Source organism: Trichoderma camerunense (genome assembly GCF_050948025.1).
Source record: "Trichoderma camerunense strain CBS 138272 chromosome Unknown V8C40scaffold_24, whole genome shotgun sequence".
Classification (NCBI taxonomy): domain Eukaryota; kingdom Fungi; phylum Ascomycota; class Sordariomycetes; order Hypocreales; family Hypocreaceae; genus Trichoderma; species Trichoderma camerunense.
Genome location: NW_028145346.1, coordinates 1 through 19,158, shown reverse-complemented (window position 1 = coordinate 19,158; position 19,158 = coordinate 1). Strand labels below are relative to the sequence as shown.

General features: G+C 44.4%; 6 protein-coding genes across 6 annotated transcripts; 1 reads left to right on the top strand and 5 right to left on the bottom strand.

Moving 5' to 3' along the window:
* Positions 1–2,632: 2,632 nt before the first annotated feature.
* V8C40DRAFT_277863 (beta-lactamase-like protein) lies at positions 2,633–3,676 on the bottom strand (the record flags this gene model as incomplete). Its single annotated transcript, XM_083221002.1, has 2 exons — positions 2,633–3,236; positions 3,348–3,676. The coding sequence occupies 2 exons, from the start codon at positions 3,674–3,676 to the stop codon at positions 2,633–2,635; spliced, it is 933 nt and encodes a 310-aa protein (XP_083068002.1).
* Positions 3,677–4,105: 429 nt separating this feature from the next.
* V8C40DRAFT_257225 (uncharacterized protein) lies at positions 4,106–5,108 on the bottom strand. Its single transcript, XM_083218446.1, has 2 exons — positions 4,506–5,108; positions 4,106–4,446 (listed from the first exon to the last, which is right to left on the bottom strand). The coding sequence occupies exons 1-2, from the start codon at positions 4,768–4,770 to the stop codon at positions 4,142–4,144; spliced, it is 570 nt and encodes a 189-aa protein (XP_083068001.1). The 5' UTR covers positions 4,771–5,108; the 3' UTR covers positions 4,106–4,141.
* A 3,333-nt stretch (positions 5,109–8,441) lies between these two features.
* Positions 8,442–10,129, bottom strand: V8C40DRAFT_283532 (nucleic acid/nucleotide deaminase domain-containing protein; the record flags this gene model as incomplete). The annotated part of the gene is made up of 3 exons (XM_083221966.1): positions 8,442–9,377; positions 9,452–9,541; positions 9,616–10,129. 3 exons carry the CDS (start codon positions 10,127–10,129, stop codon positions 8,458–8,460), a joined length of 1,524 nt encoding a protein of 507 aa, XP_083068000.1. The 3' UTR covers positions 8,442–8,457.
* Positions 10,130–13,200: 3,071 nt separating this feature from the next.
* V8C40DRAFT_257222 (uncharacterized protein) lies at positions 13,201–13,842 on the top strand. Its single transcript, XM_083218445.1, has one exon. The coding sequence runs from the start codon at positions 13,339–13,341 to the stop codon at positions 13,654–13,656; it is 318 nt and encodes a 105-aa protein (XP_083067999.1). The 5' UTR covers positions 13,201–13,338; the 3' UTR covers positions 13,657–13,842.
* A 667-nt stretch (positions 13,843–14,509) lies between these two features.
* V8C40DRAFT_283526 (P-loop containing nucleoside triphosphate hydrolase protein) lies at positions 14,510–16,625 on the bottom strand (the record flags this gene model as incomplete). The annotated part of the gene is made up of 6 exons (XM_083221965.1): positions 14,510–15,352; positions 15,426–15,614; positions 15,696–15,906; positions 16,001–16,285; positions 16,377–16,462; positions 16,524–16,625. 6 exons carry the CDS (start codon positions 16,623–16,625, stop codon positions 14,510–14,512), a joined length of 1,716 nt encoding a protein of 571 aa, XP_083067998.1.
* Positions 16,626–17,254: 629 nt separating this feature from the next.
* Positions 17,255–18,358, bottom strand: V8C40DRAFT_270551 (Zinc/iron permease; the record flags this gene model as incomplete). Its single annotated transcript, XM_083220197.1, has 1 exon — positions 17,255–18,358. The coding sequence occupies one exon, from the start codon at positions 18,356–18,358 to the stop codon at positions 17,255–17,257; it is 1,104 nt and encodes a 367-aa protein (XP_083067997.1).
* Between the last annotated feature and the right edge of the window lie 800 nt (positions 18,359–19,158).

Genomic DNA, 19,158 nt, shown 5'->3' with positions numbered 1-19,158 from the left:
TCTTGATGAGGTTTACAGCATGTCTGATCACGTCAATCGAACTTTTGATTATACAACTTGATACTCTTCCGTCCTAACCGAATCATGTGTATTCAAATCCTTTGTACACGGGTAAAGCGGCCCATATGCAGTTGTTGCAACTGCCAGAAACTTCTTAGACAGACCTGAGATTAAACGCTCTCGTCCCTACTCGAGAGGCTTGGGGAGCTAAGCTATACGCGAGGTGACGATATTCACATGTCGATCCCGTTTCTGTTCCTAGCTGTTACTAATACCTGCTATATAAGGCAAGTCGAATCCTGTGGCGCATCTCGCTCAAGTGCGGCTAATAATGGTTTGCGGACAAGGGTTAGCTGTGGAGGAGATAAGAGCTTCCCTATGTAGCAGGTGGAACAATTATTCGAAGCGGAAGCGGCATCGAGATGCACGAGTAGATGAAATACAACTATAATCCTCTTAGATGATTGGTAGCGCTACCTAATCTAGATTTTGCTCCGGCCAAGAGATTTATTTTCCTTACCTAGCCGGAATGGTGGTAATGCCCAGACTCAATATCCTCCGAAACAACCCCCGCCGCCGATATCCAAAAGTGCCGGCACGCAGGCCTAACTTACAAAGGAACCAGGCGGGGCAATAACAAAAGGCCCGTTGCATGCGTTTATTGCGGAAAGGATACGCTGTATTATTGGCTACCATTATCGTAACCGCTCTGTTACCCCCTGCTATGGTATGATCTGAAATGTTGTGATCTGAAGCTGGCACAACGTTATTGACAAGGCAGGGCTGGTCCTGTAGACATTGATCAAGGATGCTACGGCCCGTTATATCGTAGCGCCAACATGGTTAAAGCTTAAACCAATCATCGCAATCGTAACAAGTACCGTCATGGAGCAAGCGACTGGGTTTGTATGAGGAGTTGATCGGTTACAAAGGACCAGACCGTAACAAGATGCTGTCCACGATAGCGCCATCGATAGACTACTCTCAAGTGCCAATATAACATTTGCGCTTAGCCAAATACAACAATGTTTATATGTTCAGATGTAATAGGAGGGGAAATAGCAACGCAAGCGACTTTGTTCCTGCACAGCGTTAATTGCCCTATTCTAGCAAAATTTTCACTAATTTATTATAGCTAGGGATGGAGGGTTAAGGTATATTAGGCTCTCTATGTCAGTCGAATCTTCATTACTCAAAATGGTAGATAGATGGATGACAATGGCGGATACAATGGCCTAGATAATGTTGTTGCGCGTTAGCAAGACTAATCCAAATTCTGGTACTTCCATTGCTGTTGGCCTTTGTTGTTCTGCTGTAGTGTAATATAGATTTAGACTCGGCTTAACCCACTGGGGAAGGCAATAAGAATGCAGTATGCACTATAGAGGCACCGCAGTAAAAGAAAGAGAAATTAAATAGTAGACTTACTAAAGTGGTTGGGAAGCAAAAGTTCTGTCGCTTCTCTATCAATTGTTCGGAGATGTAAATAAATAATAGTACCATTAGTAGCGTCGCTGCTGGTTGTTCCGGTTGTGGTTAATATAACTGAAAACAATTCTGCCTAATGGAATTGAGATATGGTCCATATTTCTGTCGTGGGCTTTACCAGTTGCTACCACAGCCCAATCATCCCGCTTTCTTCGCAGCAGATAATACAGGGTTTGCTTTCTTTGAGCGCTGCTTTATTTTACCCTTCATATTGTATTTGATCCGCGACACGGGATATCTCGGGACTTGACATAGGCAATGTCCTGATTTAGAAGATATTGCCGTTGCAGGGTATCCTTGAACGATTAGTCTGGATCTCATAGATTGTATATATATAAGAGGTCCTGCCCCCGACGTTTTGGTAGATAACTAAGACCTTTCACCAATACAATACCATAACCTACTACACACCTTTACAAATATGTCCTATTCTGTCTGGTAAACAGGCTTCCATATTGTCAATCTTCCCGCAATTGTGATATATCTTTATGCAAAGCATATCCATTATATATTTCCTGAGTCTTTTTATAAAGTTGCTGTTGGTGTGCATGAGAGATTGGGGTAGGAAATAGTAATGTAGTTGTTGGTTTTTTTGCTACACTTCACAGACAATCCTAGGCAAGCCTGGATTAGCTTTGACTTCGTCGGACCTAAGCTTGGCCGACGTTTCACAGCCAAGATTCTCCAGTGCAGCAAAGTCATTTATAGAAAAGACGAGTATTATCAGAGTTATGGCAGGTTGTAGAAATCTGGTGGATATTTAATAGTATACTCTTGGCTCTTACGTTTTGTTTCTTGTCTACTTACTGTTGGACATTATTCTGATCTTCTGGTCCAAATTATGATGTAGAGCTAATACCACGACCAGCATAGCTTTATGCATCTATAACTTATGAGCAACAATGCGATTGTTATAGCTGAAATCAGGAGGCGGAGCTTCGCTGTTTTGTCTAGATTTGTTTCTGTACTGGGGATTGCCTTTGGTATTATACAGGTTGCCGGGCGGAGGTTTCACATATGCAATTCTCAACAAAGTCAATATACAATACGCTAAGTTGTATTCGCAATAGACTTAACACCAATAACTCTATTTTACAAGTGGTATCTTCGTAAACACAAAGTCTGTATTCTACTGGACTCTACCCTAGATCTTCCAAGCTTCTAAATACGTTGCGTTATTATATGCAGGCAAATCAATACCACGGTATTGACGTGTGCCGCCCTTTCCAAACTGTCCAGCGGTAATATTGAGCAACGTCGCTGATACAAGATTGCCCATCAGTCCAGGGAATGTATTATTGAATTTGTCCACAATTTGCTCCGGGGTGTAGAAATCGAGACCCTTAGCTTCAATATTCTTCTGCCAAAACTTAAGGTAGGACTGGCTATAGGCAAGATTCCGCTGCGCTGTAGAACCCTGGACGGAAAGCGCATGCCCAGCGACAATACTTTCGGGCTTCATGGACTCAATCAGTTCTAATCCTGCGATCCAGGATGAAGTAAGGGCAGTCGTTTGCAAATCTGCAAGCCAAATGTGCAGCTCGTGGCTGTAGACGGTGTCGCCCGCAATCAAGGTTCGGGTGGAAGGGATCCAGAAGAGCGTCTCGTCAACTGTGTCGCCGCTAACAAGGCCCACAAGTTCAATGTGTTCGCCTTCGTTACCAGGTAACGTAAAAAAGGTATGGTCATAGGCAGTTGGGATGGAGGTATTGGACACAATATTGTCAGCACCAAGCGTCTTTTGCCATCTTGCAACCTATTGAAGTTAGAATGTGAAGAGAAGAAGAAAATCGTGCGTTCGTACCTGTGCAGGAGCCTCGCTCTTGATATGTTCAATGGCCCTGCTGTTGGCGTAATACTTTGCAGTGGGAAAATGCTCGAGGAATGCACCTCCACTTAGGTAGTGATCGGGATGAAAGTGCGTGGTAAATACAGCAACCAGAGGCTTGTCTGTGGTGCTTCGCACCCACGCTGCCAATTCATTTGCTTCAGGGACAGCAAGTGGCACATCAATCAGCACTGCTGCCTCGAACCCAATAATGAGGGATGATACCATATTGAAACTGAGGCCAGCGTTAACATGTGTCTCGACACGAAGCTTATCCTGCCTCTGTACAAAGCTTGCGCTGGCCATGCCGCTGGCAAGGGTAGCCACCAGCACAGTGGCAAGGGAACGAAAATAAACCATTGTGACGCAGACAAATATAGGGAAATTGCAGTGATGTTCATATCATTATGAAGCTGCGAGAATAGATTCAACTATATATCATTTGCCGATGGCACGGAGCTACTATCTTAGCTTGCGTGGCTGCTAGATATTTACTCTCTTCCAATATTACAAAGCCTTGATTTATCAGCCGTATATCTTTCCTTCCTTGTTAATAAAGTAGCCACGCAGTTTCACAAGCGGCATTAAGATATTAATACCTTCTGATGAGCGGCATGCAGTAATCAACCGCGCGGCTAAGCAACCTCCCACCGGGTATGATCAAGCCAATTAGGTTAGTTTCTATTCCCACCATTAATAATAAACTATTAAACATTTTACAACTTAATTTCTACACTTTATAATATACCTCCAATAGTATGTATTGACTTAGTCTAAAGAGTTTGAAAGACTATATAAACACGGAGGCATAAGCTAAACTAATACTCAAAGCCCCATACCAACAGCACCAGCAGCCGCCATAGCGACAAGTCCCACCAAGCCTCCATTAGCAACACTCCCAACAGCTGCAGCTCCAGTTACAACTGCAGGAGGACTTGTAGGGGTGTTAGTATGGCCCCCTGCGGATGTGGTGCTAGTATGGCCTCCTGTGGATGTGGCATCAGAATCAGCAAGTGGTGCTACAACAGTTGTAGTCGAAGCTACAAGAGGCTCATGAGTAGTTGAGTGCCCGTTACCTCCACCAGATGCGGCGCCATCGATATGGCAAACGTTGATGATTTGGTCAATGTCTATAACTGATATAAGCGACTGAACAATATTGATGTCTTGTTGCTTGAACTCAACCTACTCGAAGTATGGCCACTCGAAGTATGGCCATTGTTACTATGCATGCAGCCGTAGCAATCAGACGCGCTCTGACGAGATTGCTCGCCACAGACACATTGATTCTCGACATCATCACTCAATTGACTGTTGGCACAGCTATTGGCAACATCCATAATGGCTTGGCATGTGTCTCGGCATGCCGAAGGGATATCACTGCTGGGGAGATTGAGCTGAACCGCGAAAGCGCTCAGAGGAGTGACGGCGAGGATGATCTTGGTATAGTGCATTGTGAGCGTAGTTTGAAAGGGCAAATTCGTATATCGGACGACGTAGGCTGAAGTAAATTATTGGTTGAAGTGGTAATTCTATTTTCTAGTTTGTGAATTCAGCGAGAAGTCATGGTTTTATATACTCGCATATGACCCTCTGTCTCAGGATCTTCAGGGAGCATTGTGGGAGAATGGAGCTTAATCTTGGCGGGAAGTCAGCCTTCATTCGCCAACTCGGCTGTGCCTGCATCCAATGCTGCAACTCAAACAGTGAAGCATTGCTGATCTGAAGTCAAGGCCATGCTTGACGCTACGGACATATCATTGTCGGGAGTTGAAGCTCTGTAAGATGTCAGACCGTGCCGAGCTTCGGAAAGGAAATACAGCGATTGGACGAGCCCAGTTATAGCCTCGATTTTGGCGCCGGCTTTAACGCTCCGAAGACCGCGAGCTCGGAAATTCTTTCAGCGGATTGGACAACGACGCCTGACAAGTCCCACATAACACAACTCGGAGTTGTTCTCCTGTACTTTGTATTTGCTGACCATACGGAGTGCATTTGAACGTAACAACATGTCGTTACATAGCCGACTTCTTGCGACAGCCAGCTTAGTCGGAGCATCAGCGCTTAGCCCTATGACGAATAACGACGCGTGGAAGTTGCAAAGTTACTAGTATTCTACATTTATCCAGCCATCTGGTCTCAAGAGAAGACCCGCAGACGACCAGTCTCATTGTCAAGAACCCGAGCTGTCCTTCAGTCGAGCTGAAAATCAAGTCACAATCTATCTACAACATTTGCAACAATGACTTCAACCACTAGCCAGGGGCAATGATCCCGATTGGGAAGAAGAAGGTCAAGACAGGCTGTAAAACGTGCAAGTGTGTGATCATAGCAACAAAGGTTGGCACAAGTTCTGTACTAAAACGCACCTTCCCTGTAGAGAACGCCGCGTTAAATGCGACGAAGCAAAGCCCGAGTGCCACAGGTGTCTATCTCGGAACCGTTATTGCGGAGGTTATGGGATCTGGGGTGGCGGCACTATAAACCGGAACACAGTACAAAATTCTTTTCCTTCGAATTCAAATGATAGCGAGACGCCACGATATACAGTGCGTGCAGGGATCCTCTCTCCTTTGACGGATGTGCCATTTGCGGATGAAGACAAGAGGTGGTACTTGGACCATTTCACTGCTCGCATAAGTGGCAGGCTGGCCAGCGTCTTCGACTCTCCATTCTGGGGACATCTCGTCCAGCGAGCCGCTTATACAGAACCATTGGTGTGCTCAGCGACGGCCGCGTTGGGAGCAATATATAAGAGTCGAGAGGACTCTCAGGATTTGATGACCCATCCTGACCGCACTAACCATCATCATCGCCTGTTCGCTTTCCGCGAATACAATAAAACGCTCAGTCTCCTTCGATCACGTCTCCTGCAGAACGACGCTGCATCCCGGCATGTCTTACTGATCACTTGTATATTGGTCACAGCATTTGAACTAGTCCAGGGCAACCATCAGGCAGCCCTACACCATGTTAACCACGGCCTAGGTGTTCTTTTCGTATATGATCAAGATCAGCACAGCCGCATCAGTCGGCCGAACGAGAGGGCAAAACGGCACTCCGACGGCGAGAATGTCATAGAGCCATTTTTTCGCACCATGTTGTTATCTACGTTGATCGGTGGCACACCAATCTCTTCGTTTGTGTCCTTTTTAGATGCGGCAACGTCATTGAGAGTTACTATTCCAGACAAATTTGATGGTCCATGCGAAGCACGTCGAGCCCTTGATGCTCTTCAATTTAACGCCTTGCAGGTTACAGAGAAATATGACTGCTCTGCAACCAAACCCGTATCTGACGATATACACCGGAAATATTGTAGGCTACAGAGGGCCGAAAAGGCTTGGATTGCGGCATACATTCACGACAAGCCAACCTTAATATCCAAATCGAATTTTAGGACTATACATGGTGTACATTTGCTACAGATGTACCACTCATGATTTCCATCATGATAGCCGTCGCACCATGCGCATCAGAAGCAGCATACGATGAGCACACGAGCACTTTTGCCTCCATCTTATCACAAACAGTTTCAATGTGGGACAGGACTGGGTTCTCAGTGCATGAGCCACATCAGAGGCACGGCTGCATCACTGGCCCGAGAGTTACTCTCGAGCTTGGTATCATACCTGCTCTCTGGTACACCGCACTCAAATGCCGTGATCCAATCTTGCGACGTCAGGCGGCCAAACTTCTCATGGTCGCGCCGTACAGTGAAGGAATCTGGCACAGCGTGATGGTAGCTCGCGCTGCATTGGCAATGATTGAACTTGAAGAGGACAACTATTTCAATGGCATCAATTTTAGCAGCAATCCGCTTCTTGAGACCAGAAATGCAGAAACTTTTGGGTTGCCAACGCTCCCAGTACACTTTCGATTTCGACATGTCAGCCTAGTCCTGAGTGCAGAATCAAGGACCAGAGGGAAGTTGACTTATTGGAAGCCGCATAACTCAACAGGTTATACCAAGATTGTTTTGTACTTTGATTTAACTGATATTAAAGGATTGTGAATGATAAGGGTAAACAAATGATGTTCATTCAAATTGGAGACAATACAATAATAATATAAATACTAAAAGGTTGTATATATTTACTCAATAGCTGTATGTTTGCCTTGAATTTCATAGTTTTGTAGTCTTATTAGGAAAGCTTTTAATTATAACAGCATAAATACTATCCGAAAGCGTTGCTTCGCTCTTTATGTCTTACCTTTATTATAATAATAGAACTGGGGCTCGTTTCTTAAGGCTTGAACAATGGGTGAGATGGTAGTATGTAATTGGCGCAGAGATGGAAACGGAGCATTTCTAATGTAAAGGTAGCTTAAAATTGAAAAAGTAAGTCTTTTTTAATGAGTCTGTTGTTCTGTAGTTTATCGATTGGTATATATTTTTAGTAGTTGGGTTATAACAGAACCACGTCGCTCCACTTTAGCGATAGCTTAAGACAATAAGTCTGCTGCCAATAAGGTTCGTACTGTTGTTCAGAATTGCTAAAAGGCCGCAAAAAATCAGTTTTGGAATATACTTACCGAAGCATTGGTACGATCCGAAACCCGTGGTAGCTGTAGTGATCCTTATGCTCGTGGCAACTGGCCTTACTGTGAAGGGGTAAGAACAGTCAACCTATGCGCTCGGGACGATGCATAATGCGGATTTCTGATTTATCTTTCAATCTAGCCTAATGCAGATAGCCAGCATAGCACCTATCACGTTTCTTTTCTTGGCCCAGTCCCCGACTTCTCCAAACCTCGGTTGTGGAGCTGGGCTTTCCTGGGCATTGGGACATGTTGTGCGATTTTAGCACCGGCTCTATACACAGTACTTCCTACTGAGTATGCCGCCGTTTTTGCGAATGTGGTAGTGTTTTCCTGATGCTGACTGTGCTGGAGGCAATATTCTTCGCTGGCACACGTGGTAATACCAGCATAGAATAGAACAGGCACTTTCCAAATGGGGTATCTTATTTTAATCTTCGCGGGCCAGTTCTTGCCTAGAACAAACTTCTATCAAGGTTGAACATGTAAAAGCTTCTAAGAGATATTTCTGCAATTATACAAGCCAGGTCATAATAACAATATATTCTTCATTAATAAGGGATAATTACTAAACTCGGGAATAACCTTTTCTTAGTTTTTCATCTAGCGTGAACAATCTCCTCCGGAAGATCACGCCATTCGCCGTCTTCAGAAGACGGACTGGACAATCCGTGAAATCTTCCTTGCCTCTCTGCTAACAATGCATGTGGCGTATCTCGTAACCCTTCCCCTAAATATGATACTCTAGTCGATACTCTGGAGTGTGAATCTGTCCGCGAGTCGTGAGTTTTTCCTTTTGGTTCTTTTTGTTTCAGCATCAGGATCAAATCCTGTTGAAACTGCTCAATTAGATCTTGCAGTAGCTCTTCACAAGAATCTTTAGTATCAGCACCTTGGTCCTCATAGATATCAGGGAGACGCCATTTCGGATAGAGATTCATATGCGATGTCTGAACTTGAAATTCGTTGCTAGGGTTGTTGAAATAAAGATGACATAGTCTGCAGGTGGGCTTGGACGTAGCTATGAACATAGCACCGCTCCAGAAATCGGTAGAGCTTGTTTTCCCTTTCTGAACTAGATGGTTGTGAAGATGGACCTCACAGTGAACCATAGTCTTTATTCTCCAGCTTTGAAGTTGCTTGTGGATTATATTGTCCAGCTCGTGAATCCTCAGCTCACTAATATCAGATTCAAAATCGGACGCTTCATGTCCGGGAAGCGCAATGGGAATAATATCGTTCAAGTCCGTTAAATTTGGTGTAGGGATGCGTTTCTTAAAAGCAGAATTGATATAGTCGACCCGATGATTTTTGAATAGGTCAGGCCATGTAGTAGCTGCGTTGACTATAATCTCTGAGGCCTGCCGGTAAGAATGGAGGCGCCCAAGGTAATGGCGAAGCGTACACCAGTCTGCAGCATCTGTATTTTTTTCCACAGCGCGGTTTTGAAGGGTCTTTTCGAAAGAGTCAGTTTTGTAAGCTTGAATCGCCTTGATCAGAGTTTCGCAGTCTCTCAAGACTAGAAGAATAACAACATTTAGCATTATTGCGTAAGGAAAGGCCTCAAGTACATAATGAGCAAGGGTATCTTACATTTGTTACGAGCATTGTCCGAAGATGTTATATCACGAGGGAAACTTGCTTTTTCTTGCAGATAGCGTAGCTGCTTTAATGGTTCGGAATCTATTAGAGTTGGCCAGATTAATAAGATGGAACCACAAAAGGTGAAGCGCAGGCTGCCTTTGGCTTATACTGACCAACTAATCCTCTGCGACTCTCATTATCAATGCAATCATCCAATACATCGATCAAAGATGTCAAGTAAAAGTCCACCTTATCAAAGTTGAATACAAGGCTCCTCCACAGAACTTGCTTCTGTAGCGGTTTCGGCTGAAGGTTGTCGGGATTGGTTCCAACAAATGTTAGCAAGCTGGAGAGGAATAACTTTGTTTCTTCAAGCTCTGTAAGCTTCCTGAAATTGGAAGTAAAAATGTACTCAGGGCCATTGATTCCCTTGAGACAGACAAGAGCAGTTACGGTGCGGCCGTGTTCCCCTTTCAGAGTATCGCAAATCAATGCAAGCTTGGTAAGAAACTTCTGAAACTCTGTAAGAGTTTTATCCCTACTCCCGCTACCTGAGGTGTAGGTAGAGCCCTTCCTTTTGATACAAGCCTTATTTACGGCTACCAAAAGGAGGCAGAGGTATGAAAGCTGTTCAAGCTTACTCTCATTGAGACGAACCGTGATACGTGAGGTTGAAGAGGAATTCATGTTGTCTAAATCGGCAGTTGGCTAAAGAATATTAGAGAGTGTTATAGTGCATGTGGATTCATGAAAAGACTTACATTGCGTAAAATGCATAAAGCTGCGTTTTTAACAAGATAGTTGTATATTGTATACTGGATAATTATCTGATTTGATTTTATTAAAGTTCTAATAGCACAAAGGCCGATTATTATATAATTTTCTTAAAAGCTATTGCTAACTTGCTCAGGAGGCCGCCCAACATTGTTATTCAAAAATTATTTCGGAGGCCGACCGAAAATTCTGTTTAAGTCTGACTAACATAACCTTTTTGGAGGCCGACTGGATACTACTTTTTGGAGGCCAACCAAAAATTCTATTTTAAGGCTGACCAACATGACCTTTTTGGAGGCCGACTAGATACTACCTTTTGGAGGCCAACCAAAAATTCTGTTTGAGGCTGACCAACATGACCTTTTTGGAGGCCGACTAGATACTACTTTTTGGAGGCCAACCAAAAATTCTATTTTAAGGCTGACCAACATGACCTTTTTGGAGGCCGACTAAATACTACCTTTTGGAGGCCAACCAAAAATTCTGTTTGAGGCTAACCAACATGACCTTTTTGGAGGCCGACTAGATACTACCTTTTGGAGGCCAACCAAAAAATTCTATTTTAAAGCTGACCAACATAACCTTTTTGGAGGCCGACTAATAAACAAGAGCATAATTTTGTCTCAGCCTTCTGTGTCACTCTAAGGCTAGATAGATTAAGGAAGCTAACTTATGTATGCGAGACATAGTGCTGAGCCGCATCATACCTTGGTTGGTCAATTTGCAAAATCGCAGCCTGTGGCGGAGCATCGAAGCGCTTGATGATACTTTGGATTGAGAGCCGGTGTCATTATATCCTCAAGGTAGCGACAGCCATTGGTCTCGGCAATAACTAGTGAGAAAGGTATAAGGATGTTATTAAAAATACATGATACTAACAAATACAATACACCCTAGGGACTATTTTCATAGAGCAATTTTGACTATTTTAGGCAAAATATATAAGTACTTATTTACAATAATTTAATAATAGTTTTAGGACTTACTACTTAAATTAGCTAAACTAAGCTTTAATATTAATATTACTATTGGATAGTGAATATATATAACAATTCCCATATAGTTTATTACGCTATTTTCCCCAATCTCCCGTCTTATACATTTCCGCTTTTGTTTTCCTAAAATATCTAAGTATTAAAGGAGGCAGAGAAACACTAAATCCTTTCGTAAGTATAGTATACTAAAGTTTAGACAAACGGAAATACGCAGAGGAACCTTGCTAATAAATGTTGTAGGCCGCCTACAGAATTATCAAATCTTATGACATGGATGCATCTTACCCCTTGTTCAATGACTGGGCTTCAAACCCTGTATCATCCGGAGCTAATCGGAATGAAGAAGAGTACGACTCTAGAATCGTTTAAAGTCTACTAAATGCTAATTTAGTGGCTTACGCGGACAGCTCAATCACCAGAGTGTCTTTTATAGATTCGGGGGCGGACGGAGATGTGGCTACTGTGTCACCCGGATTCTTTGACGCTTGGCCATTTTGCGAACAGGCTCAATATAATGATGGATACGACTCTCCTCCTGCAGAGCCAGCTTTTTTACGTGAATATCAGCAAAATCAAGAAAACTTTTCAAATACCACAAGCTCTGTTCTACCTTACTACCAGGAAGAGAACCTATAGGTTCCACGCGGTGGTACTGTAGAAAGAGACGACGAAGATCTGATAGAGCATAATTCCGAAGGTAAGCATTATGGAAATACACTAAAAGGTCATTGGACTGAGATATATTTTGTTGCCCATAGCGCTAATTACAGACAATCAATTGCTCCATGACGCAATAGCCGCATTTTTCACCCAGATGCAGACTGCAGAGGATGAGGCACAAGCCTCACTCATAAAGAGTCCAGAGGATCTCCCTTCAATTGTCAATGCCGAAAGCAAAGGGAAAAAGTCACAAAAGGCTTCCACTCACAGGAAGAAGCCAGTAGCTTGCGACAGGAAGGATTGTAACAAGACCTTCCGTCGCCCATGTGAACTGACGTAAGTATAGATTTAGAAAGGTATTTCTACATCAAAGAAACTCATACGCTTTCCCCTACTTAGGAGCAACAATTAACTCGCAACTTCTATAGCAAACACATTCAGCAAAAACATGATCCTCACATCCTCTGCAAAGCTAACCAGAAGGATTCTATTACGTGTGGTATATACTTTGGTGATAATAAGGCTATGAATCGACATATTTGGGTCTATCATCGGGACTTTGCTGAGGATCCAGCCAATGGTATATTGAAGCAAGAAGGAGAATGTCCATGGTGTGTACGTAAATTCAGCCGCAGGGACAATATGAAGAGACACATAGAAGAGAAGCATTTGGGTATAAAAAGAAGGAAGAAGTCCAAATGTTAAATAGGTAATAACGAGTGTACGCTACCCCTCCTGCTTACTCAGGCGAGATTTATTTGCTACGCCTCACTGTTAAATAGTACGCAAAGAGATAGAGTATAGGAGTAGCGTCACAAGCGAAAACAGTTTATGTGATAGAAACATGCAGGCCAAGTAGTATGAAATGCGGGAGGCCTACAGCCGAGCGGGGTTGCGGAAAGTGAAACCCCTCTTCCCATTAAAACCTACGCGGTGTTTTCTCCCTCCCGTGAGGTTATATCATGATCAGGCTTTCACTCACTTTATGATATTTTCCTAGCCATTTTCACCATTACACAAATTACTTCTCATGTAACACTTAAGCCTATTTACCGTTTACCGTACTGTAACTCCAGCATGGCATCCAATTATTCCCTTCCGTCGTGTACTCCCATGTCCCGGACGCGCACCTCGCTTGACGATGTGCAGTCTCCAGCAGATACTATGCTACACGCTTCACTTGGTTAAAGCCGTTCGAAAGGAGATTCTGATCTTCCTGACCGGGATTTATTATTGACTTCAGCTACCACTTCGCGAACACGCGAGCGGCTTCGCTTAGTAGAGTTAGAGCGTGATGAAATGCGACATCTTATCTCACACCTTAAGCACGAAGATGCACCGAGGCTATCTACCACTGAAGCTGAGCTCCGCATCCTCCAGCTTAAGTACGATGTGACGAGGGCCGTCGCTCCACCACGTTCTAAGGGACTGTTTAAGGCAGCCTGCTCGACCGACTTGTTGTTTCTCATGGACACCACTGGCTCTATGCATCCCTATATTGAAGCAGCTAAGGGCCAGGTCAAAAGCATCATTAATGAGCTAAACATGACATTCTTTAACGAAGCCTCTATACGCATAGCGATCGTGGGGTACAAGGACCACGGAGACTCGTGCAACATTCAATTTCTCGATTTTACTCCTGAGACCAATCACGTGCTCTTATTTCTCAACCAGCTACACGCTATCGCCAGCTCAATAGTGAGAGAGACGAACGAGCCAAATCGGGGGCGAAAGCGTAGAATGGCCACAAGAAAATCGCCAACGAGCTCGTCGCAAAGAAACTAGAATTGCGAGCAAACGTTGGCAACCTTCTGGCACGTCTTGAGATCTTGCAGGCGAGGACCGACGAAGTCACAAATGAGGATGATAAGATCGCCAATCCAGTCCCGAGCTCCCTGCAGCTAAGCCGGAGGATTCTACGCAATCACCTGTCACACCTGAAATGCCAGATTAGATGAAAGTAGAAGAGGAACCATACGAGACCAGACCAGGTCTGGAAACACTCATCAATGCTGCACTGGACTCGAGCGAAGAGCCAGAGCAAATGCCTCCTGACGATGACCTGGCGAAGCCCGGAGTGAGACCACAACCGCCAACCTTATCGGCGGCCCAGCCGAGTGTCGAGAAGGACTTCTGAACCACACCCAAAACACATTGAGGCCGGAGTAAAGAGTCTCAGCTAAGGTATCAGCGCGGCTCCATCATATATTCAAACGCTAGGAGTGGAAGATAGGTTTATATGGCCAATGCTTTAAGGTGGGTTTTCGCGAAACCTCACCCGAGACCCTTAACTGTTACGTGAAGTGATATCCAAAGTGGGATGGCTGTTGACAAGGAAAGCGAGTATTGGATGATGGAATCGTGCTCAAATGACACCGCCATGATTGAGTACGTCGGAAGCGTGCTGATGGCGATCACTTTACTATCAGTCGATGTAGTCTTATGGTTAGGCTATAAATAGATTTACCCTATGCTATATTACTTAACAACATAAGATGAGACATCAGCCTGCTTCCGCCTCTTCCACGCCGAACTCTTTCAACCTGACTAAAAATGCGTGTATGCACGAGATGCTTAGGTCAGAAAAGCAGCATGTGGAATTTCTCCCAATCCATGTGTAGCACGTATTGTCCTTGGCTTAGAGCCTTTTGAATGGCTTCGTAGTACGAGAATGGGAATGCGCATGGCCAGTGTGGCCATGATCTAGATCATCGTGATCGTGATCGTGATCGTGACCATCGTCTTCCGGCCAATCAGGGAAGCCATCCTCGAACGCATCATTCAGCGCCTCAAACTTGGAGCCGTCATCTCGTGCATCGTCTCTCATGATCTCCTGCCAAGTCTCGAACTCCACATCGGTAAGCAAGCACTCGTTCAGCATCTGCTTGAGCCCATTATGGTCCAGCTTCTCGCCGATGAAGACCATCTCCTGATGACGGTCTCCCCACTCACCGCCCTTCTTAATGTCATGAGCTACAAGCTTGTCGATCTTGGGGTCGCCGGTAACATATTCTTCAGGATCCAGTGTGCAGAACCAGGGACGGCCTCCGGTGAGAGTGAGCATCGTTCCGGCCTGAGACCAATTACCGGCACGATGCGGGCGTGTGGCGATGAAAAACTCGCCCTTGGACCTGAGTAGTGGTGCTAGAAGAGGATCTTTGCGCTTGTTCTCCAAGATGACTTCGTTTGAAGGTATAGGGAATTCGTTGTCCCAAACTACTTCATCCATATCAAGATCTGCATCTGGTTGATTGTCCATATCCACGTCTTGGTCACCATTGTCTTCATCCTTCATTTCTTCGTCGTCGGCGTCTACTTCGTCGTCACTGTCATCGGGATGCTCTAATTGCAGAATGAATTTGTCGTAAAGGACTGCGAAAAGACGACGAGGGTGAAAAGGGCGCTGGTCGGTGTAGATGAAACTTTGCACGCTGAAAGCCTGAGTCTTTGCTTGAAGGCTAACCGCATTGCCCCCTTCCATCTGCAATGAATACATTAGCGAAAAACTGACTGTTCACTCCAATCAAAACGGCTCCCAAAGGGAAAAACCTTACCTCCCGAACACTCATGGCGTGGAGATCCTGCAGCCATCCATACCCAGTCTGAGCAACTTGTAAATTGAAGAGCTTGGTGTTGACAATCTCTTTAGGATCGATCCTTCCGTGGGATGATTCCAAGACTTTGGCTCGATGGTTCAGTTGTTTTATCAGATCAAAAATGCGCGTCTTGGCATCAGCATCAATCTTCAGTGCCTCTTGTTAGTTGACAATTGCGTAGAGAATAAACATGATGACAGGAATTCTTTAAAAAAAACAAGTCCTCACCATATCAATCTTGTTCACCACGATCACGTCCGCAAACTCAATCTGATCCACCATGAGATCGGATACCGTACGCTCGTCCTCTGCTGAGACATTATCCTGTCTTCCAGAGAGTAGCTCGTCGGTATGAAACTCGCGAATAACGGTAAAGGCGTCGATCACGGTAACGGTCGTGTCGAGGCGTGCAACTTTTTCTAGGCCACCGGCTTTTTTTCTAGGGCACCATGTAAGCTTTAGTATCCTTTAGTATCCGTCATGGAGCATTCATGATTGTCTCCGCTCGAAGCGATGCAAAAAGAAAAACTCACATCGCGTCTAGCGTTTCAAGAGTGTATTCGTCAAGTTGTTTGTGTCCTACCAGACTCTCCGAAAGGCGAGCATCAAACGTCTCGGCAACCTGCTCCGGCTCAGAAATACCACTGCTCTCAATAATGATGTAGTCGAAAGCTTGGAGCTTCCACAGATCCAGAATCTCCTCAAGCAAGTCCCCGCGGAGATTACAGCAGATACAGCCGTTTTGAAGCGCAATCACTTTCTCATCCGACTTTTTTAGTCGATAGGTTTCTTTGATGAGGGCAGCGTCGACATTAATACTAAAGAAAGGAGAAAAAGAGCCCTCGTCAGCTACACGTAGCCCCCAACCGTGCAGAGACGCAAAAGCCATGTGCTATTGAACGCACTTACCCTGCCATGTCGTTGACTATAACGGCAATGCGAAGGCCATGGTTACTTTTGAGGATGTGCTGCAGTAGGGTGGTCTTGCCTGCGCCCTAAGAAGCACAATTAGGTCCAATTGCTCCTGGGCCAATGGGCCAACGGTCGACAACTTACGAGAAATCCTGACAGGAGGGTAACAGGCAAGGCTTTGGCTTGGGTGAGTTCGCCATTTCCTTCCGAGGCGTCATTCGCCAAGTCGTTCAGTGGAGCAGTCATTGACAAGGAGTGGATGCTCTGGATTGAATTGCAGTGAGATTGAAGCTTATTTGACAGCTTTTGTGCATCCCAGAAAACCTCAAATGTGTAAGGGGGGGATGGAGGGGTCGAATGCAGTAGGGCTTGGCGGGGATAATGTGCAAGACCATCAAGGTGCAGTGGCGTAAGAAGCAATTAGCTAGGATGAGGACCAGCTCGCAACCCTAATACGGACCCATCAATCATCACACGTAGTATTTTTTGCTATAGTAGTAATTACAAGTAATACATGTTTAGTCCAAAGAAAGCCCTCTGTTGAGGATGGAAGTTATATTCTGGGAACTCTTCCTATACCTTATAGGCATATGGCCAATACACATATATGATACTCTAGTTAAAAGGCAATTCAATCAAAGTAGTCCACTACATCGGTAAAGCTCACAGGGATAAGAATGATCGTAATCACTACATCGTGAACTAATGTAGATTTCTTTAATTTTTAGCTACAGCCTTCCTGAATGTCATTGTGACTACAAGCATAAATACCCGTCGCATGTTTGGGTAAAACCAACCACAAGTCAACATGATCAGAGCTTTGACATGGGGACCATGTACGACCACAGACGACAACCAAGTGAAACATAACAAGTTTAAGCCCACTTCCCCAGTAATGCCATAATACCTGCTCCAAGCAGAGTATAAAAAACCATCTGAACCAACTGCTTTATATGTCTCGTCCTGTCGCACTCAAAGAGGAAGTCGCGCGCGAGCAGGTCAACAAATCCAGTGTAGATGAGAATCCCGGCACTCAGGGAATCAAGAACCCCAGAGACAACATTGGCAGTAAAAGAGTTTGGTTCGTAGGTTGTTCTCAACCCAAGACCAATGGCAATCGACAGCGGTGTCGTGAGTCCGTAAGCAAGACAGAGGATCCAGGGCAGCCAGTTCCTCTTGCCCGGGAATGGGATTAAGGCCATTCGCGCGCCAATTCCAAGGCCTTCAAAGGACTGATGGAACACGAGAACGGGGTACAGGGTGTTGAATTCTTCGCCGACAACACCCAGATTCAGCCCGATAATGACGGAATGAAATATGATGCCGAATTCGAGAATGAGAAAAGCGCCAATCTGCTGCATATACGCCATTTTCTCTAGAGATTCCCAGTCTTCCAGCTCTGGTACATCCGTAGGCTTCTCACCAGCATTCGTTTTGAGCTGACCACAGGAAGGCTCCAGGATGCCACAGGAGCCGTGTGCAGCAGGATCCGGCTGCCTGACCACCATCTTTCTAATCTCCCGCTCTGTCTGGACGCCATATTTTTCATCAATATAGCATTTGGCTCCCAGCTCGGTAAGAAACGTCATGACTGCCCCGAACAGAACAAGAGCCGGACACCATGGGAACTCAGCCCAGTAGCTTGTCAACCCAACACATGATGCGCCGCCGATTTCCTCATAAGCAGGGTCAAGAAGATGGATAAAGGCTGTTGCAATAATGACGCCGGTTCCAACATAGCGAGCGAAGATGTAAAGCCCAGCAGGGATGCGCCAGGTAGGCTTTCGACGAGCTACCACAGGGAAGAGAGTAACGGCGGTGGAGACGACGAAGATGACAAAGATTGATGATATTCTCGCACCGAGATTTCCGTTGTACTCATTCCCACTAGTTTGAAGGCTGCATATGATTTCCCTCAAGTCAACATTAGGGTCGGTCAGATTCACCGAGGTGGGATCAAAGTCCCCTGAAGTTGCCATGGTGAAAGGAAGTGCTGGCTGAATGAGTCTAAGCGCACGGAACTATAGACAGAGCGACCACTTAATGGCAATTGAATGACAAGCTGTAAAACACAAAGAAAAGAGATGCGGAGTGCATTGAAAAGACAATGAATTGGACGAGATTAAATATAATAAATTTTCAAGGAGCCCTAGGTTTAATTTTCAATGTCTGCACCTTGATGGCCAAAAATCCAGAGTGTTGTCCATTAAATCCCTAGCCTAGAATGCCGTTATTAAAGAATTACCATGACCCACTAAGCTCGCACATTCGAGAGAATACAAAGTATTACTCAGGATACTTTTTGCAGGCAACTATAGTCTATCGTACTTAATTATCATTGTTATTACTATGGTTGTCCTCTATAGGCAATATACCATTATTGTTTACTTTGAGGCGCAAGATGTATTAAGCTAGGCAATAGAATGCCTTGTATACTCTTGAGAACGAAATAAGTATACTTGTTAAGTTGTGTAGGGGTAAATCAATAGTTTAATTTATAAGGATTTAGGTCTTTTGTAATAAACTGAGCTCCTATAGGGTTAATATAGGAGGGATTCCTAAGGGATAAACCTTATACTAGGTTTATATTAGCGGATAGGCTAAACTAAACTAGCAGATAATTAATAAAAATAAAAAAGTTTTATTTATATAATTAATAAATAATATATTTATAATATAATTAAATATTATTTTATATTTATAATTAATTATTTAAATTATTTTAAATAAATATTATAAAATAAATATATAATATAAAGCTTACTTAAGCTTACTTATC

Coding starts and splice junctions, on each gene's coding strand:
- V8C40DRAFT_257225 (XM_083218446.1), bottom strand. CDS start 4,770: ATGCACTATACCAAGATCATCCTCGCCGTCACTCCTCTGAGCGCTTTC. Junction 4,447..4,505: donor TTCGAGTGGCCATACTTCGA/GTAGGTTGAGTT, acceptor TATCAGTTATAG/ACATTGACCAAATCATCAAC.
- V8C40DRAFT_257222 (XM_083218445.1), top strand. CDS start 13,339: ATGGACACCACTGGCTCTATGCATCCCTATATTGAAGCAGCTAAGGGC.